At 39.5% G+C, this 23,758-nt stretch overlaps 3 protein-coding genes across 4 annotated transcripts in view; 2 read left to right on the top strand and 1 right to left on the bottom strand.

Annotated features, from left to right (window-relative positions):
* gtpbp10 (GTP-binding protein 10 (putative)) overlaps positions 1–18,976 on the bottom strand; it is a 31,027-nt gene extending 12,051 nt beyond the window's left edge. Inside the window, exons 1-5 of one of the 2 annotated variants that reach the window (XM_066682436.1) lie at positions 18,880–18,976; positions 18,687–18,754; positions 18,439–18,542; positions 6,388–6,438; positions 6,246–6,308 (exon numbers count right to left, since the gene is read on the bottom strand). The gene's annotated coding sequence lies outside the window, so the exon portion shown is untranslated. Of the gene's footprint in view, positions 1–3,412; positions 3,429–6,245; positions 6,309–6,387; positions 6,439–18,438; positions 18,543–18,686; positions 18,755–18,879 lie in introns of those variants that run through there. The other variant, XM_066682437.1, reaches the window with a different exon arrangement.
* LOC136708588 (protein FAM237B-like) lies at positions 4,507–4,887 on the top strand. Its single transcript, XM_066683229.1, has one exon. The coding sequence runs from the start codon at positions 4,507–4,509 to the stop codon at positions 4,885–4,887; it is 381 nt and encodes a 126-aa protein (XP_066539326.1).
* osgin2 (oxidative stress induced growth inhibitor family member 2) lies at positions 11,925–23,703 on the top strand. Its single transcript, XM_066682434.1, has 6 exons — positions 11,925–12,065; positions 18,420–18,506; positions 18,636–18,772; positions 18,877–19,068; positions 19,231–19,322; positions 20,350–23,703. The coding sequence occupies exons 1-6, from the start codon at positions 11,984–11,986 to the stop codon at positions 21,647–21,649; spliced, it is 1,890 nt and encodes a 629-aa protein (XP_066538531.1). The 5' UTR covers positions 11,925–11,983; the 3' UTR covers positions 21,650–23,703.
* Positions 23,704–23,758: the final 55 nt, after the last annotated feature.

Genomic DNA, 23,758 nt, shown 5'->3' with positions numbered 1-23,758 from the left:
GTGGGTTTCCTCCGGGTGACTGTCTGTGAGGAGTGTGGTGTGTTCTCCCTGTGTCTGTGTGGGTTTCCTCCGGGTGACTGTCTGTGAGGAGCGTGGTGTGTTCTCCCTGTGTCTGCGTGGGTTTCCTCCGGGTGACTATCTGAGGAGTGTGGTGTGTTCTCCCTGTGTCTGCATGGGTTTCCTCCGGGAAACAATAATAATAAAGAAATTCTTAAACAACACCCCCACAGATTAGATTTAGGGGTGTAATATGTTTCAGAGCAATATTGTACTGAAAACAATTAATTAAAGAAATTAAAATAAACCTTTACTGTTACCTCTAGCTTGCACTATGCCTAGTTATTTAAACTCACATTAATTCTCATTAAGATTAACAAATAATGACATAATTTGCTGAAGAAATTTGTTAAAACTGTACCGGGTTGGACAGCTCTTCTATTAAATTTCAGGAAACTTACACAACAAAAACCAAGTGGTAGAATACATTCTTTAGAGATGAATGACTTTCCACAACATTCATTGACTACTGCGGCCAACTCAGCCCTTCAATAAATTTTCGACCTTCAGTCAAATAATGGATAGCTATGCCTTAAAATTCTCTCTTGTTCAGTTATAAAGTTACTGCACTGCAGTTCTGCCTTAACACAATAATGATTTGGATATACATAGCAGAATACGTTTAATGAAATAATGCTAAAATATGAACATGCTAGGATTCTAGAACATTCTTTGACAGTCAACCAAACTGCCCACTGGCTTGAGGTCTACGGGCAAGCTATTGCACACAAGCTTAAGATCACAATGCACGTTAGCAAAAGCTCTGTTAAGCACATTTGTTGGTTGTCTCTGGATCAACAGAAACATATTTTTGGCTTAAACTGGGTGTAACGAAGGACAGAATAATGCTAAGAGAATGCTAATTGTGTGCTTCCAAAACTTGGTGCATCTGTTTGAGATCAGATTCAGCATGACCTACATACAAAGCTGTATAAAATGTACTGTATAAAAACGTGGTAATGCTGAATTAATGGTAATTTCCATCGACTCGAACGAGAGCCCTGAAGTCAACCTCTTTAAACAGGTTCAGGACGAAATGGAACACAAATGTGAACCAGGCCATTAACTGTATTAACTTTTCTAATATTGTTGTGGTTGAATGGAAGTGAAGCTCCAAAATGTAGTACCAAGTCGTTTTAGAAAAATAGAGGTTGTTATTGCAGCAAAAGGGGATCATCTCTATATTCATTCTTGTGGTTTTTAAAATGAGATCTTCAACAAGTACATATTGAATGCCATGGTTTGATGTCAACATTTGCTATATGTCCAAAACACCCATTTTAATTAGTGAATTCAGGTACTTCAAGGGGCACCTGCTGTGAGCACAGATGTTTAACTGTGTACGCACAGCTTGTAAATTTCCATACAAAAGCAGTAAATGAATAGAGAAGCTCTGGAGTAAATGCACAAAACTAAGGTCACCATATGCATTGCCAAGCATTGACTAAAGGGCTATAAACCCGTTGTCAATGGACTGTGGAACGATGGAGTCCAGTGGGTTTTGTGATCCAAACCTAACCATGCAAAATAGAATCTGACATCCCTAACGCTGGCATGACTGAATGCCATCAAATCCTTACAGCAATGTACACTGATTAGCCTTAATATTAAAATGACTTTGTGTCTACATTAGTTTTCCATTTTATCAGCTTCACTGACCATACACGTGCACTTTGTAATTTCACAATTACAGTGTTGGCATGCAACACTGTGGCTCTGCATACTTTGCTTATCCCCATTCATTTCTCAGGATCTCCACAAGACCCTGAGAATACCCCAAAAGAGTGGGTATTACCTGAGTTGAAGATCATTCTTTACACTGCAGGTGGATCAGACACATCAGTGCTGCTGGAGTTTTAACCCCCTCAGTGTCACTGCTGGGCTAATTCCACACCAGCCAAAGATATCCAGCCTGAAGTGTCCCGTGGCCAGTGTCCTGTGTTACATCTACAAGGTGGACCAATGAGATAGGTGTGTCTAACAGAGTGGCCAGTAGTAACAGAGTAGACACAGTGTTAAAAAACTCAAACATCACTGCTGTATCTGATCCACTCCTAACAGCACAACATACACAACTTCAGTGCCTCTGCAGCGCTGAGGATGATCCACCACCCAAGTCATAGCAGCGCCGTTGTGGTCTTGTGGAGGTCCTGACTACTGAAAAGCCAAGTGAAACAGGCATAAGAACGTACACAAAGAAACAAGTGGACTACAGTACGGACTGCTCCTGTATGGTCAGTGGAGCTGATAAAATGGACGATGACTGTCAACACAATGAGTGCTCAGTGTATTAACGATAAAAATAGACAAAATATTCTGAATTAAAAAGTTAATAGCGAGTAAAAAAGGAAATGTATGAGCAATGTGTGAATGTGTCAGTAAATCAAAAATACATCACAGTGCCTGTCATCCTGTGTGACGCTACGCATGGAACACATCATTCACTTCACCTTGTTAAAACTGATCCGTATGTCATTCGGTTTCTGTGTAAAAGCCCCTGAAGGACCCTCACACATGATGACGTTACACACAGCAAAGAAAAGTGAAGGAAGGAGGAGCTGTAGCTGGACTTAATGCGTCTGACGGAGCAAGAGGAACGCACACAGAGGCAGAAAGGAGCTGCTCTTTCCTTCATCGACTCACTGAATTAAAGGTACGACTACTCCATGATCATCTCAGGGTTTTCACTTAACTTTTGGATTCGGCAGAACACAGTTTGGGTTATTATTACCACGTCTGAGGACCGTTATTTACGTCAGCCTTAAGTCTCAGTTATGCCAAATAAAGCTTTCTTTAATGCAGTGCCATAGAAAAATCACCTGTGGTTCAGTAACTGATTAACTACAAGGATATTTGTTTAGATCAACTTTTTAAATGAAAGTAAATTGTGAAGTGTGAAAAAGCTAGGGATCAGAGTTATTTCTGCAATGTTGGGGGCACTACCTGCCCCTCCGCCCTAATTATATTAAACATTAATGCAGATTAGACCAGTTTACTAACTGTCCTCAAAATGGAGAACCGTTAACACAGATGTAAAGGACAGTGACAATTACAGAAAGCATCTGTTGTTTATTTAAATATTTTAAAGCATTAAAAAATGCTCTTATATTTCATATATCTAATTGTGATAAGCAATTTTCATGTGGAACACAAGATAAAATCACATTTCTCACTGAATTGTCTGTGAAAAGCAGTAATATACTGTAAGTTTTTTTGATCATTTGACATGTCCCACAATGCATTACTTAAAACTGTAAAAAAAAAATAGTAAAAAGAGTTTTGCAGTGACCTTTGAAATCAGTGCATTTTTTACCTTACAATTACAGCTTCAAAATCACTGTGATGCTCCACTGACCTTTATTTGGTTGAATATGGCCTGTGTTGTTGCTAATCTGGGCTCAGCACTGATCTCAGGACAATGCTGTAAAACTGAATTACTCTGCAGCTGTAGGTGGAGCCCAGGAACCAAAACACCAGACCTTACCTAGTGCTGCTTTAAGCAAATGTGAAGACACAGTTAGTTCTTTGCTTTCTTAGCTGTTAAAGGCACATTATGTAATATTTTTTTATCATAGTTACAGCTTTCTAAAATCATTGTGATGTTTCACAGGCCTGTAATAAGATTAGAGACTCTGTCATTGCTACTCCATTCTCAGTCCTGCAGAAACTGCACTATGTAACATTTGGAGGAGGGTATGAATCCACCCTCCCCTCCCTCTCCACTTCCCCTTAATTTCAGGACTGTGCTGGTAATGTGTATTACACTCTGCAACTGTAGAAGGTGCCAGGGAACAAAAATACCAAATCTTACCTAGTGTTCCTTTAATGCTGCACTCTAAGCAAGTGGTTTCTAGCTATAAATGTTCAAATAAATGATTAGCAAATAAATGATTAGGGCTCCCAAGTCACCAGTGGCCTCCAGTAAGAAAATGGGATTTTGGGCTGTTGTATGGTTAGCAGTAAGGGACACAGCTAATTAAAGGCACAATTGCTTTCTGTGGAGGCTATTTGGTACTGTTCCTTTTAAACAACCACATTTCTCGTTAAATGAACACTGTAATATTTTTATTGTAAAATCACAGCTTTCTAAAATCATTGTGATGTTCCACTGGCCTGTAATAAGATTAGAGACTCTATCATTGCTACTCTGGGCTCAGCAAAGCAGAAACTGCACTATGTATCTTTGGAATGATGGTAGCAAACCCAACCTCCTCATTGAGTTCAAAAGAGTGCTGTAAAAATAAATTGCACTAGGGGGAGCCCAAGGGGCAAATACCCCAAATCTTACCTAGTGTCCCTTTAATACTTTCCCATGGATGACACTGTGTATGTGACCCTTAGACTCATGTGCAGCTGCTTCAGAGCATGCCTTTCCTTCCACGCTGAACCTCATGTTGTTCCCTCTTATGTTTCAGACCGCGCAGCCTCTGAGTCTCTGTTGTTTCTCTGATGGACGCGTGCGCACGCTTTCTCGCAGTGCGGTGGAGGAGGGTCGCGGGTGTGTGCGCGCTCCTGCTTGCCGCGGTCTCGTGCACTCGCGCCCTGAGCCCGCCCGCAGTGTTGGGCGCCGTGATCGGAGCGCCCGCTAGCCTCGGACAGATCGACGGCGCGTGCTGGGACGCCTCCTCGGTGGCGGTGATGGAGGCGCGCGAGGTGCGCGTGGTCGACAATGTGCGCGCTTTCTGGGACTTCATGACGTACCTACGCGCGTCCCCGCAGCCCGGCCACCATCAGGCGTTCATGAAGCTCGCGCAGCTCTTCTGGGAGCGCTACGTAGACTGCGTGCTGTCACGCGCGCACGGACTGGGCCGGAGGAGGACTGGAGTTTGAAAAAGTAGAGGATGTTCACGTTTAATGCCACTTTAAAATAAGACTGCACCTATATGGATTTATGAATGGTTTAAAACAAAATATGTTCATTACATTATTTATAGTTACATTAATTAGCTTGTAAACACTTTACAGGTCCTTAGTAATCATTCGTTCATTCATTGTCTAGCTCTTATCCAGTTCAGGGTCGCGGTGGGTCTGGAGTCTACCCGGAATCATTGAGCACAAGGCGGAACAAACACTGGAGGGGGCGCCAATCCTTCACAGGGCAGGTCCTTAGTAATCATAATAATTATTTTGAAAGGGCAACAGTGACCTCTGTTTTGTGTAATACATACCACTTTAAGTTAAAGATGGACACTGTTGGACTTTTGACTGTAATCAAAAAAACACTTTTTTTTTAAAATAAAAATGTAAATGTTTCCTCACTATTTGCTGCTCTGCGGTCTGTTTGGTTCTGGAAACCAGTAAAAGATTAAAAAAACAAAGCGGTTTGGTCATACATAGGCTTTCTGCTCATGGCAGAAAAATAGCAAAGAGCCCTCCAAATGTTGAGAATCATGTAAAGAGATGAGGATATTTTTTATTCCTGCTCCATAGGTGAGTAATATAGACTTATTTTTGCTGTTTCAGATTACTTTGGTAGGAACCCACTCTAAATTCAGGAGACTGCTAACTGCATGATAGCAACAGATTGAAAGTTAAACAACCTGAGTTACAAAAGTGTTTCTGTGGTAATTCAAATGGTGAATAAAAACAAGGTAAACTTAAGCCAAATACAAACAACAACTGTTGTTCTCCTCAATGTTCTAGTTTAAAAGAAGCAGAGCTTCTGAATATAAACAAACCAGAGAGAACTGCAGATTCCTACAATTGTACACATTACTTAAAGGCACACCTCATTATCATTAATGTCTAAACAGACATTCTATCAGTGGTCAACTGATTACCTTTGAATTAACAAATATGTTCTGAAGCTGACAGGGTTAATGTTGCCTGATGGAGGAGACAAAGTAGGTTCAATATCCAGTAAGATCTGAGGTCTAACAGTGTAGATGGATGTGGGTTCACTGTTTGGCAAGTAACAGGACACTGATGCCCTTTCTAAGTTATAAATGATTATTAATCACTTGTAATGTGTTTACAATTAATTTGAATTTATTTACAACAAATAACCATTAATAAACAGATTGAAAACCATTTATAACCCTATACAAGTGTAGTCTTATTCTAAGATGGTACCTCTTTTCACATGGCATTTGACCATAGGTGTGTTCAAACTTTTGCATCCATATGGTGTCATATGAAATTGTCCGGTATTGTCCAGCTAACGTGTGTTTTACACTGTGTTGACTTACTGTTGACCAGCTGCTCAGCTGTTAGTGTTGTTAAAGGGGTACTCCAGCGGTGTCTCAAGTTTCCTGTAAAACACAGTGGTAGAGATGTAAACAAAGTCATTGAGAGTGGTTGGATGTGAAAGTGTGTTGTAGAGAAACTCACCAAATCAGATTTCTTGGCGGTGGTGTTGATAGGAACCAGGGTTGATGACGTCTGTGGCACAAATATAAACTGTTATCCAAACTGTAGTTAAAGAAAAAAACTACGTAGTGGACAGTCCAGTCATAACATTAGGACCACTCCTTGTTTCTACACTCACTGACCAATCTCTCTGCTTCACTGACCACTGTGTAGATCTACAATTTCAGACTGTTGGCCATGTGTTGCTTTGAACTTTGTTAGCCGCCTTTCACCCTGTTCTTCAGTGCTTTGGACCCCCACAGAGAAACAGTGATTTGGGTGGTGGGTCATTCTGAGCGCTGCGGTGACACTGACGTGGTGGTGGTGTGTTAGTGTGTGTGGTGCTGGTACGAATGGATCAGACACAGCAGTGTTTGTAATTGTAGAACTACACACTGCTCCTCTATGATCAGTGAAGCTGAGAAAATGGAGTGTAGAAACAAGCTTCAAGTCACTGTGAAGTTTCACTGACCTGTAATATAGAGAATAGACCCTCTCATTGCTCAGCACTGCTGAATTCCACCATGTAATTTCCTGAGGAGCGTAGGACCTTCATAAGGTCACAACAGAGCAGGTATGATTTGGCTGGTGGATCATACTCAGTGCCGCAGTGACACTGATATTGTGGTGGTGTGTCTGTGCTTTGTATTTATACGAGTGGATCAGACACAGCAGTGCTTCTGGAGTTTTTAAACAGAGCATCCACTCACTGTCCACTCTATTAGACGCACCTTCCTCACTGATTCACCTTGTAAATGTAAATCAGAGACAGTAGCAGCTCTGTTACTGCACTTTTTCATGTTGGTAATCTTCTAGGTTCTAGGTAGTAGACTGGAGTGTTTAAAATCTCCAGCAGCAGTACTGTGTCTGATCCACTTGTACCCAAGACTGGATCACAGACTGGCCTGCCACAGACATTAGCACAAAACCAGTGTCACTGCCATCTATCTATACATATATATGCATTTTATTTTCCTTTGGTTTAAGTCAGCATTTGTTCCTGTATTTTTAAGGGATATTATTCTGAACAGTCACAGTTCTCTTTAATATTATAATACTTTGAGAATTATTTTAATAATTAGAAGTAGTTTCTGAGAATCGTTTCTTTACTCGTTTACAGATTGTGGGGATGTTATATGAACTGATGGTGTTTTGCATTGAAGTTAACAGCCTGTGCTTAGTGTATGGTTGTGTTCTCTAGCATCTGCTGATTACACTGAAGCAGCCAGTGGAAATCCTTTACGATATCTGTTTCTGGTCATTTGTCAATGTTATTTGTTGTTCAGTCTTTGACACCAGGGTTATATTCAGCTGTATGAACTGTCATTGAAACCTATTACAAGCCAAATATTTGCCACAAAATATTTCAGCAGTCACTCATTTCATTTCTGGTTGTAATTATTAATAAGACCTGAATAGAGCTTAGTTACAGAAATATCGGAGTTCAACTGATATTTTGTGTGTTCTTTCTGCCTCAGAATAATTACACAGTCCTAATGTTGATGTGTAAGGAATCAAAAACTTTAAAATGTACTTTAAAATGTGTAAGATATGTTTCTAATTTAATCTGTCACCAGTGATTAATAAATCAATTGTTGTTGGTCATTTGATGAAGTATATTTTTATTCTGAGATATTTCAGAGAATATGAACCATATATGGCTTCGCCTATATAGGGAAAACTGGGTTTATACACACACACACACACATTTCAATGACCTCCCTGTTCACTGAGCGTGCACATATGTGAAATTATACCCTTTTCTCACCTCTGGAACTCATTTGAAGTAACGTTCATGGCAAATTGAATCAATTTGTGTTTTCATATTCATTTTGTCTTGAGAATACGGACGCAAAGCATAAACATGATTGGGGGTTTAACCGGCCGCATTATAGATATAAAGTGTAATATCAGGCTGGCAGGCCCAAGCGCTGATGGAGCTGATTATACAGATCTGAAATGACCCCTCAGAGCTCAGGTGTCCTGCTGCGTCCCCAATGTTTCCTAAACAATAAAAGTAATCACCTACAATGCAGCCAATCAACATCCAGTCAACACACAAACACTGACTCACACACATAAGTTTGTTCCTAGGTATTTCTACTGACGTCTGTACGACGGAACATAAATAAGTACTACCTGTGTCTAACACTAATATTAACTTTAAAATATCATTTTGGGATGTATTTCCATTTGTGGGTTTGCTGAGCATCCCTCGACACAATGCTCGTAAGAAACATTTCTCTCACACACACACACACACACACACACACACACCAGGAGCCATAGAGAATCAGTCAAGACCCAATTAGGCTGTAGTGGTAGACACGCCCACTGTGCTGTGGAGTCAGTGCTGCAATTTAAGCACAATTCTAAAGAATTATATTACCCTTTTCTTACTGATTATTTTGCTGAAGGTTTAACGGCAAGGCTGTAATAACTGATGCATATCTTGATGACACAAATGGGAATGCCAATAGAAATAGTAACTTATAATAATAATAATGCTGTTTGCTTCTGTATTGTGCAAACACACAAAAAAAAAAACTAACACAAGGGGTGTACGCACTTAAAACTGTAATAAATAAATAAAATAAAGAGCTTAAAAAGATGAAAAAAATGTCATACATATCTGAGGCTTAAATCTAGAACCTGTACCAAATAAAGGAGGTCCTTCATCATTTTCTTTACAAAATAAGCTCTCTAACAACATTTGTTGAAATCAATCTTAAAAGCGTTTATTCTATGGTACATTCCTGGCCCGCACCTCATTTAAATCACATTTAAATATGATTTTTTACAAACCCACCTTTAAATACATGCTACTTAGCTAATGCTTGTGGCTAAAGATTTCTGAAATTTCACTGAGGGAAAAAAATACAGTAAAACAGATCTGAATGCAAGATTTAGCTTCAAATAACAAGCCGTTCTTTATAGAAAAAATAAATTGGATGAACAGAACAAAAGAAAGGGTCAAAGAAATTTGGCTGTCATGTAGTTTAGATATCAAGCATGCTAGCTAGTCCAATAGCTAATACAGCTCCTAATCTAATCTGAGTATATTACAGATATAAATACACATACTGCCTTCTGTTAAAACCTAATAAGACTTCAGATGGCTAGATTATTCCGTACCTAGTATACTACAAATGTTAAAATAAATAATTAAAATAAACAAAAAATACTCAGCAGAGTGAGCAGCTCAAGATATTTAATCTGGCCATGTTAGCAAACATGATGTATTAGCGTGACCAACATAATCAAGTTTACATGTCAGTATGACCAGCAGAACAAACCAGGACAGGCATGATCCGCATAATCAGGTGAAGAAAATAAAAAAATAACAGAAATATCTTGACCAGCGTATGGTTCTTGGCGTGATGTTGTCTTGACAAATGCATGGACTTGCCTTAAAAACCACTACAATTTCTGAAATAACAAATTAAAGAATAAACTTATAAATAAATAATAAATAAACATTGCTATGTAATTTTAATAGGATGCCCCATGTTTTATTTCAGATGTTAACAGCATGTCATAATACCAAGTATTTTGTATCAATTTATTGAAAATTGAGGTTTCAGAGATTCTCTAATTATTCCTAAAATGATTTTTTTCTACTTTAGACATTAAAAAGTGTCTTATTCCAGCTTTTGTTACTAGGTAATGTCCATATCTCGGTTCTGTAAGCTACAGGAGACTTGCTAGAACAACAGAAGGTGAGTAGAAGATTCATAAAGTTAATTCTCAGTCCGTATGTCACTGCTGTAGAGTATAATTCTCTATTTGTTACATTATACACCGATGCCCTCTTGTGGTCAAATATTGTAGTGTGGCATTGTAGCTATAATAACACAGACGGATAGAGCTGATCCAGTCAGCCCCAGAATTATAGTTTTCCTCTGTCATTTTGGTTGATGTGAGGAGCTGAACACAACATTTAGAGCAACGTTTGGTGACAAGTTTCATACAGATGTCGGCTCGTGGGCCTTATGTTTTTGCTGGTATCAAATCAAATTTATTTGTACAGCACTTTTTACAACTGATGTTGTCACAAAGCAGCTTCACAGAGTTCCAGTAAAGACACATTTTTAACATGAAACCAGGTGAGAAAGCTAGGGGTGCCAATGGCAAGGAAAAACTCCCTCAGAGCTGCAGAAGAAAATTTGGGAGGAACCAAGGCTCACAAAAGTGGGGACTATTCCTCCTCTGGTCAATCTACCTACAGATTATTGACAAAAAACACCCTACACTATCACAGGTCTGTTGTGATGCTCGTGTGTACTGATTTAACCATAGTATAAATAATAAAAGCAATGATGATGATGATATTATTATTAATCGTAGTAATAGTCCATGAAATCTAGTCCAAGGCAAATGGCGGTAGTTGGAACACGGGCAGCAGGAGAACTCCGCGTCAGACATCCATCAGTGTCCAGTATCAGACTAAGATTACTTAAGCCATTTACACCCAGCAGTTAAACAACAGCACTACAATTACTACCACCACCAACACCACCACCGCTACTAACAACAACCAAAGCAGTCACTCCAGCCTCCAACGGACAACACTGAAGACACACGTCTCCTAAAACAGCTCATGACAATACAAGTTTTGACATAAATTCCCATTAAAACTACTGTTGTACTTCTCAGTGTTGACCATTACCCATGACGCAAGCCAAGATCCAGGAAGATTAGAATTCAGAGAGAAAATAAAAATAGTGTCAGTACTGGGCTTGAATTAGCAGGATGTTAGGGAGTTAGTGAGATAACTTGATGCCAATGTCAAGCCCCGTCCCAAAAGGAGGAAAGCTAAGGGAGATCAGTGGAGGACCCCTAGTTTACATGATCCAACTCACTGAGCATGGTACAACTGTCTTAGTACTGATCTAGGACCAGGTTTATCTTATTTAAGATGATCTTTACCTAAAGGAAACCATTCGACCTCAGCACTGCTTCCCAGATGAACTCGATGAATAAGGGACTAGGTCAAAAAATGGGTTGTAAAATTTAAAAAGCGAAAAAGAAATTTTAAAACCAGGCCACTACAGCTGTAGTGTGGGTCTATAGTCTCTGTAACGTCATATGGTAAGGTTTAAGTGTGTTCTGTTGAAGTGAAATTAAGACATCCTCTACAGCAAATGATTAAATTATATTATTATTATTATTATTAGCAGTTAAGAGAACATATATAAAATGTGTCATAACTTCTGCACTGGTCCGTTTTTTATAGATAATAATACTAATACTAATAATAATAATGATAATAGAAAGGTTTACTGTAAAGTACCGTGTTGAAAAAACCGTTCCACTGCGGTAATCGGTGCACCGTCTACACTCGCGGCCCACATCCGAGCATCCGGGACTCGCGCGCGCGTGTATGTGCATGTATGCGTGTGCGCGCCTGTCGGCGGCGAAGCGCGTGCGATGCTGTCCGGTTCTCGTCACTATCTCGAGCCCGTCCCTGAAACGGCCCCCTCCTCCCTTTTTTACCCCCCGCCCTCAAAAACAAAACCGTCAGCACGCGCCGCGAGTATCACCCGGGACCCTCCCACCGGCGACATAAGGCTATTTAATGCAGCCTGCGGCTCGTGCCGAGAACACGGAGAGACCTGCACGCGCGCGACACGCCGACACTGAAGCCCTTTCTCGCGGAGGTGAGTACATTTCTGTCGCAGATTACCCCGCGCGCTGTGGCCTGAACTGTACTCAAGGGAAAGGGTGGATATATTTTATTTCCCACTTGGTGCTGGACGTGGGCGATGTAGGGCACCGATTTAAATCCCCTTCCTCCAGCACGCGCCCCGTTGTCGTGCACAGCTTCTAGCAAAGTGATGCAATAGAGGACACGAGCTGCATCTGCGGAATTAGCATCAAACTTTGCTGGTGCAGCAGTGTGAAGAAGTCATAGAGCACCGTGTATTTACAGGTCGTAGGCAATAGTTTGAAAAATCCTGGGCACGTGACAGAAGACAAAGTCCAAGTATCACATCCGTTTCAGGGAACAAACACATGGCGTTTTTATCCACATTTTAGTGCCCAGTTTCTGTAAAAACTCTGTATAAACCTATAGTGCATAAGCCATATGCTAACTTCAGCTGTGCATTAAAATATTCTCTGTAGAGTATGCCTTTGCAATATATTTTTATTATTTAGTTATAATTATTATTAGAGAGTAAAGGTTAGATTATACACATGCAGGAAAACAAGGGATGTGATTTACTTGGAGAATGGGATGCAAAATGCAATGCTTCTCTAAGACTGAACTAAGTAGAAGAGGAAAAACATTCCTATCTTATATTTTCTGAAGAAGTGTGAAAGCAAAATAGAGACACTACTGTTAACAAAAGCATATTACATTATCATCTAAAAAAAAGTAAAAAGTGTTCTGATTTCTGCACAGTGCTCTTTATTAACCCTTCACTGTGCACTGTATAACCACAGTGGGGTTAAAGAGCAGGAGAAAGGATGCTTTTGTGCAGTTAAACTCTTGTGAGTGTAACAACTGCAGGGAGTTGATTGAGGGACAACTGGCTTCATTGTCACAGTCCTAACACACTATTTACGCCTCAGTAGTAATGATAAGCTTGGTTTACTTTTTTTTTTTATAGTTTCCATGACTAGTACGTCTAGAATAAATAGAAGTAATTACACTTCCAAACAAACTGCAATACGTCGGCATTGTTGTTGAAAGACTAGAAAACGCTCGGTTCTTTATAGTTTTCTTTATAGAAAAACCATGCCTGTAGTGACAGTGTCTATGTGGATCTGCTGGAATCTGGTTACGTAGACACTGCAGCACACCACACAGACATGTGTACAAGTGTATACCTATGCAATCCATCCAGCCAAGCATCCCACTGTCATCATTAAACACACAATCTTTTACCAGCACTGAATCTCATGAGCAAACAAAGCTCTCTCGCTCCGTCTCACTCACATTCAAGCATTACACAACCCCAAATTTCAAAGGCCCGTCTAGCGCTGTAACAACACACAACACAGACCAATACAAATGCTTTGCCACTCTTTATTTATATTTTAAGTTAAAATGAAGTGAGAATGTTACTAATGTTTCAGCAACAAGGCAAAAAGAAATAAAAAAAAACCCCACTCCAAATGTCAGCTTTAGACATAGGTTGCATTATCTGCATCTCACAATTGAAATTCAGTTTTGTCAGTGATGCTGGGGTCTTTCTTATTTGTGTATTTCATGTTCTCATTAACTGTTCTCACTGTGGATGGACAGGCTGGTTATCTGCAAGGGAGTTCGGACAAGTACCAGGTCATTTTCTCCGTTATAATACATTTTACTTTTCCAATTTCCTTTGTGCATATGGGTCTGCAGTCAGCGTCTAATCTAATCTCTTATGAAATATATATTTATAAACATGTAACTTGTACTTAATGTGTGTTCAGCTGGAAATTAAATGAAGGGCAAACAACACCGTTTTAAAAAAAACGTTTGTGTCCTTTTAAGGTTTGTGTAAAATGCAATAAAAAATACCTGTTATTTGTTAATTCTCTTTAACTTTTATTTAACTCAATCATAAAAAGAAGGTTTTTTTCCCTCCAATGTTTTCACAGATCAACTTTATTCTGTAAACATAAAAACGTTATTTGTTTGCAGCACATTCCAAAAAAGGGACAGAGTTGTGTTTACCCTGTAACATCACATTTCTTTTTAATAACACTTTTCAGCTGAGAACTGAGGATACTAATTGTTGCAGTTTAAGAAGCGGAATTTTTACCATAAAAGACTTCAGCTAGTGAATAGTTCATGGACGCAGTTTTCAAATGTTTCTATACATGATGCACCATAGCAGACAAACTGGACTCCAGGCAGACAGACACACAATGTCTAATGAAGCCATTAAATTATTGCATGTGCATGAATCATGGCAGTGTGCTGAAATAACCATGGACTTTCCATGGAAAGATGTTGCCTTGATGGCACAATGTGTCTCTCTAAAATCCCAATTTATGTCCCCAGTTCAGTAGTTACTTCTCACATATGCAACTGATCCATGCCTTAACCACTGAGGCATCCCCCTGACCATGAGAATTGTTGGCTTATGTACATTTCACTGATGTGACAGCAGTCTGGATGGTCCTAGAGTTTCAGGTTGTATTCCTTGATGCAGCTGCAGACTGTGTAAAATGACTATAGATATCTGAAGGCAGCCTACTCCCAACCCCATGCCACTACATTTATCACAGTAGAACGACTGTTTGTTAAGCAGTAACGTCCAAGGACCTGAAGGTCATGCATTTTCAACAGTGGTCTCTGACCTGTCACTACAACGACTGAGAATTTTCTGGATTCCCTGAATCTTTTTCATGCCAGATGGTGAAAGACATTGAGAAATGCTTTTTTCCCCTTTAAATTACTTGTTTGATACTCCTCTAACAAGGTTGGACATAAATGGTGAGCTATGAGTCAACTTTGATGCAAAGGCTGAGCATTTTTGGATGCTCATTTTTTTTATTCAGCAGAATGATACAAAGTGCTGGAACTTAAATATTCTATGACCATTTCACTTTTATTTTTGCATTTGTCATAACGTATTAGTTTCTATTTACCAAACACAACTAAGTTGGCCAATGAAAACATTGGAAATATCTTTTGTACTTTTCTTTGGTCAAATAACTAGGTCCAAAACAACAAAATACACCCTTCCCTTAATTGTGTTTAAATTATTTTGCCAACATTTTGGAATCAGTTTGATACTGTGATGACAGACCAATTTTGATTAATTTCAGCCTTTAAACAGCTATTCTCACTATAGACTGCAGATTACATTTTATGTACATGCAGATTTTAAACATGCACAATTCATGATAAATGGTATACGTAGTCTATAGTGACTGAAAATAGCTGTTGGAATACGGAAATGTGACATCCACAAATATAAATAATACAAAATGTAATGTCTACATTCCAGAGATTAAGGAATTGTTTTGACAAAACTAATGATGTCCAATAAACATGTCAAAAATAAAATTTAACCCAATTTGGAGCTGCATGATGTGTTTAGATAACACACTCTACATTGTCTTTAGAAAGAAGAAGAAATAAAAAAAAAAAAAAAAAAAAAAAAAAAAAAAAAAAAAAAAAAAAAAAAAAAAGACAGGAGAGAACGGAGTTTACAAAACACAGAGCTGGGCCGCCCATGTGAGTAACCCCAATGAATGTGGTCAGGAGACTGTTAAAATGGGGCAGTGGGCTGGAAATGCCAGTTCCAAAATCTGCCAGCCCCTCTCACACCCCTGCCCTGCCCCACTCACCCACCGATTATGCCTGGAATCCCACGCACTCTCTTTGAAAAGAGTAAACAGCCATAGTCAAAGAAAAACAGGTTGGAACGGGCGGCCACAATGTGCCGACCGTCAGCATGCCAAGCGCACTTTTGAGCGTGGCGAGAAAGACATAAACATGGGCAGCCTGGATTATGGGTCAACCCGAGGTGTGATCAGGGGGATTTATGGCTGCCAGGATGGGACAATGAGCTTGCTCAGATAGCGGGACGCCTTGCTGCATCAAAACCGATTATAATTCACTTTTGTCAGGGAACTGTAACTGCGCTAATGCGAGTTGTAGTGCAGCGGGCTTGGGAGGATGGTGGTTACTGGACGGTAGTTATTGTTGGTCAGTATATCTGGTACATCAGAACAGAATTGATAGGTTTCAGTTGTTTTAAAACCAAAAATTATTATCTGGGTGCGTCAAATTGTCCATCTATCACATGTAAAAGAGCAGCGCCAGGCCATTTATTGATATATAATCAGAATCTACTTCGACACAACCTTGCTCATAAATTAGATTTAATTAGATAAATTAAATTGACCTTTTTTTTATAATGTTTATGTACAGTCCCCTTACCACCACACTTCTGCACATGTAGTCATGTGATTTGGAAAAAGTATCCCAGCTTTAATTAGAGAGCTTATTTACAAGTCGTAAATGAAGTATGAGGGGGAAAAAAACAATCACTCATTAATTTTGAGGCAAAATGTTAAATTAATCATGATATTGACTTGCAGTCATCGCCCAGCATTAGTTCAAAACTCTTCTGTCCTCCACACAATATTAGTTCAGTTCCCAGTTGGACAAGAACACTACACTATACCTTTAAGATTCCTAACACTGTATAAGCCTATTTAGCATTTACAAATCTGTATACTGTGATATTTAACAAAGGAGAGCAGAACAAAACAAGATTGGACTGGAAAAACAAGCTGTTTTTTCTGGAAGTAGAGTTGTAGGACATTGTTTTAACCTTAAGCACCAGGCCTCATTAATTAGATTTTTTACATCACCTGTATCTCCAAAATAATAACTTTATAGAAGAAGAGAGGAATGTAAAAAGATTTTATTTCAAGTCATTTTGGAGCATTTCTAAAATCGACAAAAATGGAGATGCATGTTTTTTTTTGTACATCGACAATAAATTTACAAAATATTTTGATATATAAGTTCATTAGTATCTCCCTTTGGTTCTGGATCAGATTAAATCACCTGTGTATTATTTTATAATTTTACACAGGGTTTATTTGGCATAAACAATTACAAACATGAAGAACAGGTAAATAATTGGAGCTTAGAAAAACTTGTTTCTTCAGGTTCTTATATGCAAAGGTTTGCTAGGAATTTCAAGCATGTGCCCTGTGATGGACAGACGCCCTGTCCTGGGGGTGTTCTCTGTACAGAGTGATTCCAGGTAGGCTCTGGACCCACCACAACACTGGAGTCGATAAGCGGTTACAGACAATGACTGAATGGATGGATGTCAAGCACGTCACCCGAACCCCATCTGGTTAATTTAAGTAAAAACGCTGTTCTAGGCTACAATGTATCTGGAAACATCGAATCTAAAGTCTTTTATTATTCAAATGCACACCTCTTTGCTGTAGTAACAGCCTCTACTATTCTGAAAAGGCTTGCGACTTTGCTTTGAGGATTTGGTTGTTTTCAGCCGCAAACATAAATGAGCTTGTGTTTGTTGATGTGAAGTCATGTTGAATGGTTTGTTCTGAATCATAAAACCACTCCAGTTTGTCTCAAAAGTACAAGATGGAGCTAAAGAGATGACAGTTGTACTGCTCCACAGACAATATCTGAAGTGTTTAAAAGCCCTCTGAACCAGCAACTGAAAGTGGCCATGACGACCTTAGTCATATTTAACTGCTGCAGTCAAAAACGAATTTTCATGTTCTTTTTTCCATTTGAATTGGGGGGATTTATGAACCAGATTCTGTTGAATGTACTGAATACTTATAGCCTACTTGTGAATCAGTACAAGTACCTGCAAGACATAATGAAGTCAGGCTTGCAACTACTGTATGGGTGATGGGGTTATGAGGATGTTAAGCAAAATGTCAAGAGCTTGTGCTTTACAAATAAGGACTATGAACCTGGACAAAAGCAGGTGTTCTGATGCTGCAATAAGGCGCAATGCTATGTTGATCTAATCTACTTTTGTCTAGTTTGTATTAGATAACAATTTGACATACAGCATCACATTGAGCAAACCAATTTAAGAGAACTTATTGACTTTAGAACTAGTAATAGATATTTGTTAGGCAGCCACTGTTGGCTTTAAAAAGCAATTAAATACATGCTTTTTTTTTAGTTGGGCATTTTTATAGAAATGGTTATTATATAGAACTATTCTTACATTTTTGTTTTATATTTTATTACACTGTTGTATAGTTAACTTAAACTGTGAAGCATTTTAACCTGCTTTCTATGTATGAAATATGCTATATAAATAATTTATGATCATCATCATCATCATGATCATCATCAACACAACAGGTTTTAAGAAATTTTTAGTGCAGAAATAATTGGTGAGGTTTTGTCTCAACATCTGAGCAACAGCAGACTTGTGGCTCATGTATAAAAAAGTTAAAGCATGTTACTACTGCCTTGTAACATGTACATATCTACTTATGAAGACATTAATACATTGCTGTGTAACAGGTGAGTAACAGAGGTCTTGTGCTTGCAGTGCCAGCTCTGGCTCTCACCATGCCACTTCTGGAGGAAAGCTCTCTGCCCAGGGACTGCCCTCCAACTGTGCCAGTGGTCATCATTGGTGAGTTATGGCCATATCACAAACACCTCATCATACCTGTCTCAACAAATTATATTTAAACATTTATTTCATTTTTATAAATCTCTGATTCAGGACAGAAAAACCATGTCTCTCTCAATGCCTCCTCAGGTAATGGCCCCTCAGGTATCTGCCTGTCTTATCTTCTAAGTGGGTACACACCTTATTTAGATCCAGCAACCGCACATCCGAATCCTATCCTTTTCCACAAACTACAGGAGGTCCAGCATCTGCCCATCACAGAGCAGGTAAGTTAGAGTAGTATTTATTTACACAGTCATGAATAAAGCAATTCAAGATTCAAGTGTTTCATGACAGAAAAATAAAATATTTGTAAATGCTGTGTGTGTAGAACCTGGAGTATCTGTGCGAGGGTCTGCATGGGCGTTCAGGAAACCCAGTCGCTGTACTCTTCGATACACTTCTCCACCCAAATGCAGACTTGGGCTTTGAGTTACCTCCTGTGTTGCAGTGGAGGCTGGAGAAGCAGCATCATATACCACACCTTGTTCTAGGAAAGGGAACACCAGGTGGAGCCTGGCATGTGAGTGGCTTCTTGTTTAACAATCAGGAACCGAGGAACAAAGACTCGATCTTGTTTTATTACCAGCAACCATTTTAACATCAATCCTGCCAAACATGGACATATAGTTCTACATAGATGTTTTAACATTTTTTGGTTCATTTGTCTCCCTTATTAATGAAGGCAATGGAAGGATCTATGCTGACAATTAGCCTGGGAATTTGGATGGAGCTCCCAGGAGTCAACTACAAGGATATTACTCCAGGCAGAAGGAGGTATGCACTTATGCCAGAAAACTAAAATTTACTAAAAACAACTAGGTATGACTCTACACTTTTTAAGTCAAAAGAATGAAAAGACTTCATCCCTAACCCTAGATTTCACAACGGCCAAGATGCTATATTTTAAAAATTGAAGCTGTAGAGATGGAAATCCCCATCTTCAGTAACTTGTAATATTACCTCCAAAATCATAAACAGAAAGGGGAATAACATTTCTTAATTTTACCCCTACACCTTGTTTTCAAGTGCGATCTTGCCCAATGGAACTGCTGTTTAAAATCGTCCCCTGTGAAAAGAAACAACCTGATACATCCTCAGAAAACCAAAACAGTGCTCTGCTGCCAGTCTGCAGCGATATCTAAGAAGTGCTGCTGGACTCTAACATGGTAAAATTTAAAACCATGTCCCACAATTTTAGATTCTCACCCACCTTTTTCTCTGTGATATTAAACTGAATTCAGCTGCTTGTTCCCCAGCTTCTGTGTACTATCCTTCCAGTTCCACCTTAAATATTGCAGTAGCCAGAGGCGCTAGAACGCATTTGCTTCACTATTTAAGGTGGAACTGGAAATCTACTAGCCAATTACTGAAACAGCAGCATGCTAATAGCAAGGTTTTAAGCTTATGAAGTACGGGGATATAATACATTAAAACTACATTAAACAATGGCTAGTATTTAGTATATAGCTGTTTTAAAAGAAGAAAATAGAGACAGTTGTGGCTTTCTTTGGTCACTTGTGTGGCCATCTTGCCGGTGATTCACAAGGCTTTCATAGCCCATCGTTTGAAAATGTGACACTGAAAAATCTCCATTTCAAGGAGAATATAGCCCACTCCATCGGCCCTACACCGGTGTCCCAACAAGAATTGAGACACACTACCCCTAGGCAAGACGAAGGGGTAAGGCAATGTGGTAGGGCTAATGGGTGAAATGGGATTCATCTTAAATATTGCCAGCTTTTAGAGAGATAAAATTCTTAAAGGTTTGTTGATGCTTTCTTTTATGTGGTATCTCCAGCAGGAGTATGACCAATGACCGAGCTACTCCAGAGGAGATCTCCTCGTATTATAAGAATTACGTGAAGCTCATGGGTCTCCAGAAGAACTTTGTAGACAACACCTATGTCACTTCTGTTCAGAAACTCCACCGTGCTCACAACAGCAACCTTGGGAAAGAGAACGGGACTGAAAATGGCTCCAAGAATGGTCACAGGAATGGAACAGAAAATGGGTTTGATCACGTTAAGCAGAGCAAAATGGAAGAGAGTCACAATGGAGGGGAAAATGGGTTCAGTAACACATTCCAAAATGGCACAGAGAATGGTAGCGGACGAGGTGAAACGGGAGGAGAGGGGAACAGGTGGAAGAAGGGCACTGAGGGTGTGAGAGGGAATGGGATTCCTCAGGGGCTGTGGGAGGTCAGGGGCTATCAGCAGCTTCAGGGTGATACCCATATTCCTTTCTGTCTGTTTGCTGAAAATGTTGTCTTAGCAACAGGGGCTTCCGATTCGCCGGCTCGTTTGGGTGTGGAAGGAGAGGATCTTCCGTATGTGTTTCATAGTGTTTGTGACCTTGGTCTGGCTGTCAACCGCCATGGCAATTTGGGCCCCGCATCTGACCCAGTGTTGGTGGTGGGGGCAGGCCTTAGTTCGGCTGATGCTGTGCTTTGTGCCCACAATCACAGCATTTCAGTGCTGCATGTGTTTCGCAAGCGGGCTGATGACCCCAGCCTCATTTTCAAACAGCTGCCAAAGACGCTGTACCCCGAGTATCACAGGGTCTACCACATGATGTGTTCTCAGACCTTCTCAACATCCCCCATTAGCAACTGTGGCGCTAATTCCACAGTCCCTAGTGCTTCCTCAGCACTGTTCCCAGACTACACCAGCTTTCCTGAGCACTGCGTGCTTTCTTTCCAGCCTGACATGCGCTGTATACTGAGAGGATCCAATGGCGTTCTGAGAGCCTTCAAAGTCTCAATGGTGTTGGTTCTTATTGGAACATATCCTGATCTGTTCTTCTTGAAGGAGCAAGGTCAGTACCTTAGTTTGGACCCCAGCAGACCCATATCCTGCAGGCAGAACCCTGTGGACATAAACCCTTACACATTTGAGTGCAGTGCTGAGCCAGGTTTGTTTGCCATGGGTCCCCTGGTAGGAGACAATTTTGTACGCTTCCTAAAGGGAGGCGCTCTGGGCATTACCAGCTGCCTGCTGAAGAGACTGAAACGGATGAAGAAGAAAGGGGAATTGATTGCTGACGAAGGAGGTTGTGGAAGGGTAGGGCGAGGTGACAGCAGAAATGGGGTGGGATTTGTCTGAAATTTAATTTGCAGGATAACAACAGAATGGGCAAAATATTTTTACATGTATGCAGTGGATACATATATTTTTGACTACAGTTTTCTTACTATTTTTAAAATTATACAAATGACTATAGGGCAAGAGAATTTAAATTGTGTCATTTCCTACGGTCTTATTTTGTCTTCTAAAAGGACAATGCAGGATACAGGAGTATTGTGCCAATATTTCATAATTCATATTTCATCTGCAGATGAGCAAGTTGTCCAGGTTGTTTATCGTGATTTTGCACATATTGTAAATTGCCTTATTTTTTCAAGTTTTGCTGTAATTTTTGGCCATGACTACATCAACAGCCACGTTCCTGACTCATCCCATTTTTACTGTGTACAAGTGCACTGAGTGTTGCCAGTGAGCAAAACTAGCACTAGTGAAAACAAGAGATGGCTGATATAATTTTTGTGGCCAAATTCTTTGTCTTTCTTGGATACTGTAACAAATTGCACATAATTATTACTGTTACTTTGTCCAGAACCAAGAACTAAAGCTAACGCACATTTAAAAGTTTTCACATTGCAAGGGGGAAAAAAATTACACACATATATCATTTTTTTTTATTATTATTATAATTTTTAAACAGAATACCTAGTGCCCTTCTCCAGAACTCTCTTTGTCTTCCTCTCATTGGATGCTTGTCTTAAAAATAAAAAATAGTCAATAGTGTTGCAAAAGGGCAACATATTTTTTAAGCATATTTTTAAGCAACAGTACACGTCTTCTGTAGCTCACACCTCACACCCTTTTCACCTCGGTGAGTTGCCCGAGTTATATGTTATTATTAGCCAATTGTGTTGTTTTTTTGAGTCACTGAAGGTGTCATAGTTTGGCTGGAAGCAGTGACTCTATAATCCATTTTCATTAATGGAAGGCTGTGGGATGCTGATAAATCCAGCCATCATTTACTGCAAACCTACAAAACGCACCCACAGCAGTGTAACAGCTCAGAAGGATTTACAGTAGATATTTTAATATTGCTGTGATTGCATTCAGCCAGTAGTGATTACTTATATTGCATCTGGATCACAAACACCACCCCAGCTCATCGTAAATATACTGAATACAGCAACATCACTCTCCTGAAAAAGCAGTTCCACTGCTGGGGATATTTAATTGGGCCCAACTAAAAATAGCTGAATAAACTAATTAAAAAGGGTGTCTACAACTCTGTAGGTACAAGATCGATGTAGCTAACAAAGCTGACAACTCTGAATGAAACTGAACTACTCTTACCTTTAACCTACACACACGTAAATCATGAGCAGAGGAGGGAGAGTGTTCACTGAACTGAAAATGATGTGGTGAAGGTAATTAGCTCTGCAGACTGTCGACAGCCTTCCTTTTTCACCTGGACAACTCAAGAGGACAAAAACACTAAAACATGCACACACATTATAATGTCCTTGTTCTCCATGGGTGTTTATACAATTTAAATTTCTATGCAACATTGTATGGGTCTAAACACAGAAACAAAACTCACATCTTTATAATCCCAATGAATATAAATCTTTGCTTCTGGACATGAGTGTACTTGCTTTGACTAATGGGTGGATGACGGCTCTGGCAAAGAAGAGACTCCAGTGTCTATTGATGCCTCTAATGGTCATTCCTGAGGAAACTAACAGTTAATTCTGAAAACACTCTTCACCTCATGCTTTTTGTTTTGCCCATTTTTAACAACGCTGTGAAAAGTACTAGAATAATGTTTTGGTTTTACTTACGTGTTGAACTTTTAATTCTGTCCTACACTGAAAGTCATGACTTCAATCTTCCTGTCTGTCCTTGAAGTAGGTCAGGTATGTAGCACCTGATCATTTGTAGACAGAACAGTACTCTTGCCAAAATAAAAATCCATTTTAGTAGACAGTTAGAAACCATGTTATACAGTAACAGGTCCGTAAAGAGTGACAAGAGAAAATGAGCATGATGCAGCTTTCCCGCTTGACAGCTCTTCTAAACTTGACAAAATTGTGACTTTGCAAGCTGGTGAATGTGAACGCTCGACCTTGTAATATGAAAATGAGGTTTTAATACATGTTTTGTACATTGTATTTTTTTATTATGAAGAAATAA

The sequence above is a fragment of the Hoplias malabaricus genome, chromosome 10 (assembly GCF_029633855.1).
Source record: "Hoplias malabaricus isolate fHopMal1 chromosome 10, fHopMal1.hap1, whole genome shotgun sequence".
NCBI classification, from domain to species: Eukaryota; Metazoa; Chordata; class Actinopteri; order Characiformes; family Erythrinidae; genus Hoplias; species Hoplias malabaricus.
Note: the sequence above shows the minus strand (reverse complement) of the source record. Positions and strands in the feature narration are given on the sequence as shown.

Excerpts from the sequence above, each read along its gene's own strand:
- LOC136708588 (XM_066683229.1), top strand. The coding sequence starts at position 4,507 with ATGGACGCGTGCGCACGCTTTCTCGCAGTGCGGTGGAGGAGGGTCGCG.
- osgin2 (XM_066682434.1), top strand. The coding sequence starts at position 11,984 with ATGCAGCCTGCGGCTCGTGCCGAGAACACGGAGAGACCTGCACGCGCG. Across the intron at positions 18,507-18,635 it reads TGTGCCAGTGGTCATCATTG|GTAATGGCCCCTCAGGTATC; the intron begins GTGAGTTATGGC and ends ATGCCTCCTCAG. Across the intron at positions 19,069-19,230 it reads CACCAGGTGGAGCCTGGCAT|GCAATGGAAGGATCTATGCT; the intron begins GTGAGTGGCTTC and ends TTATTAATGAAG.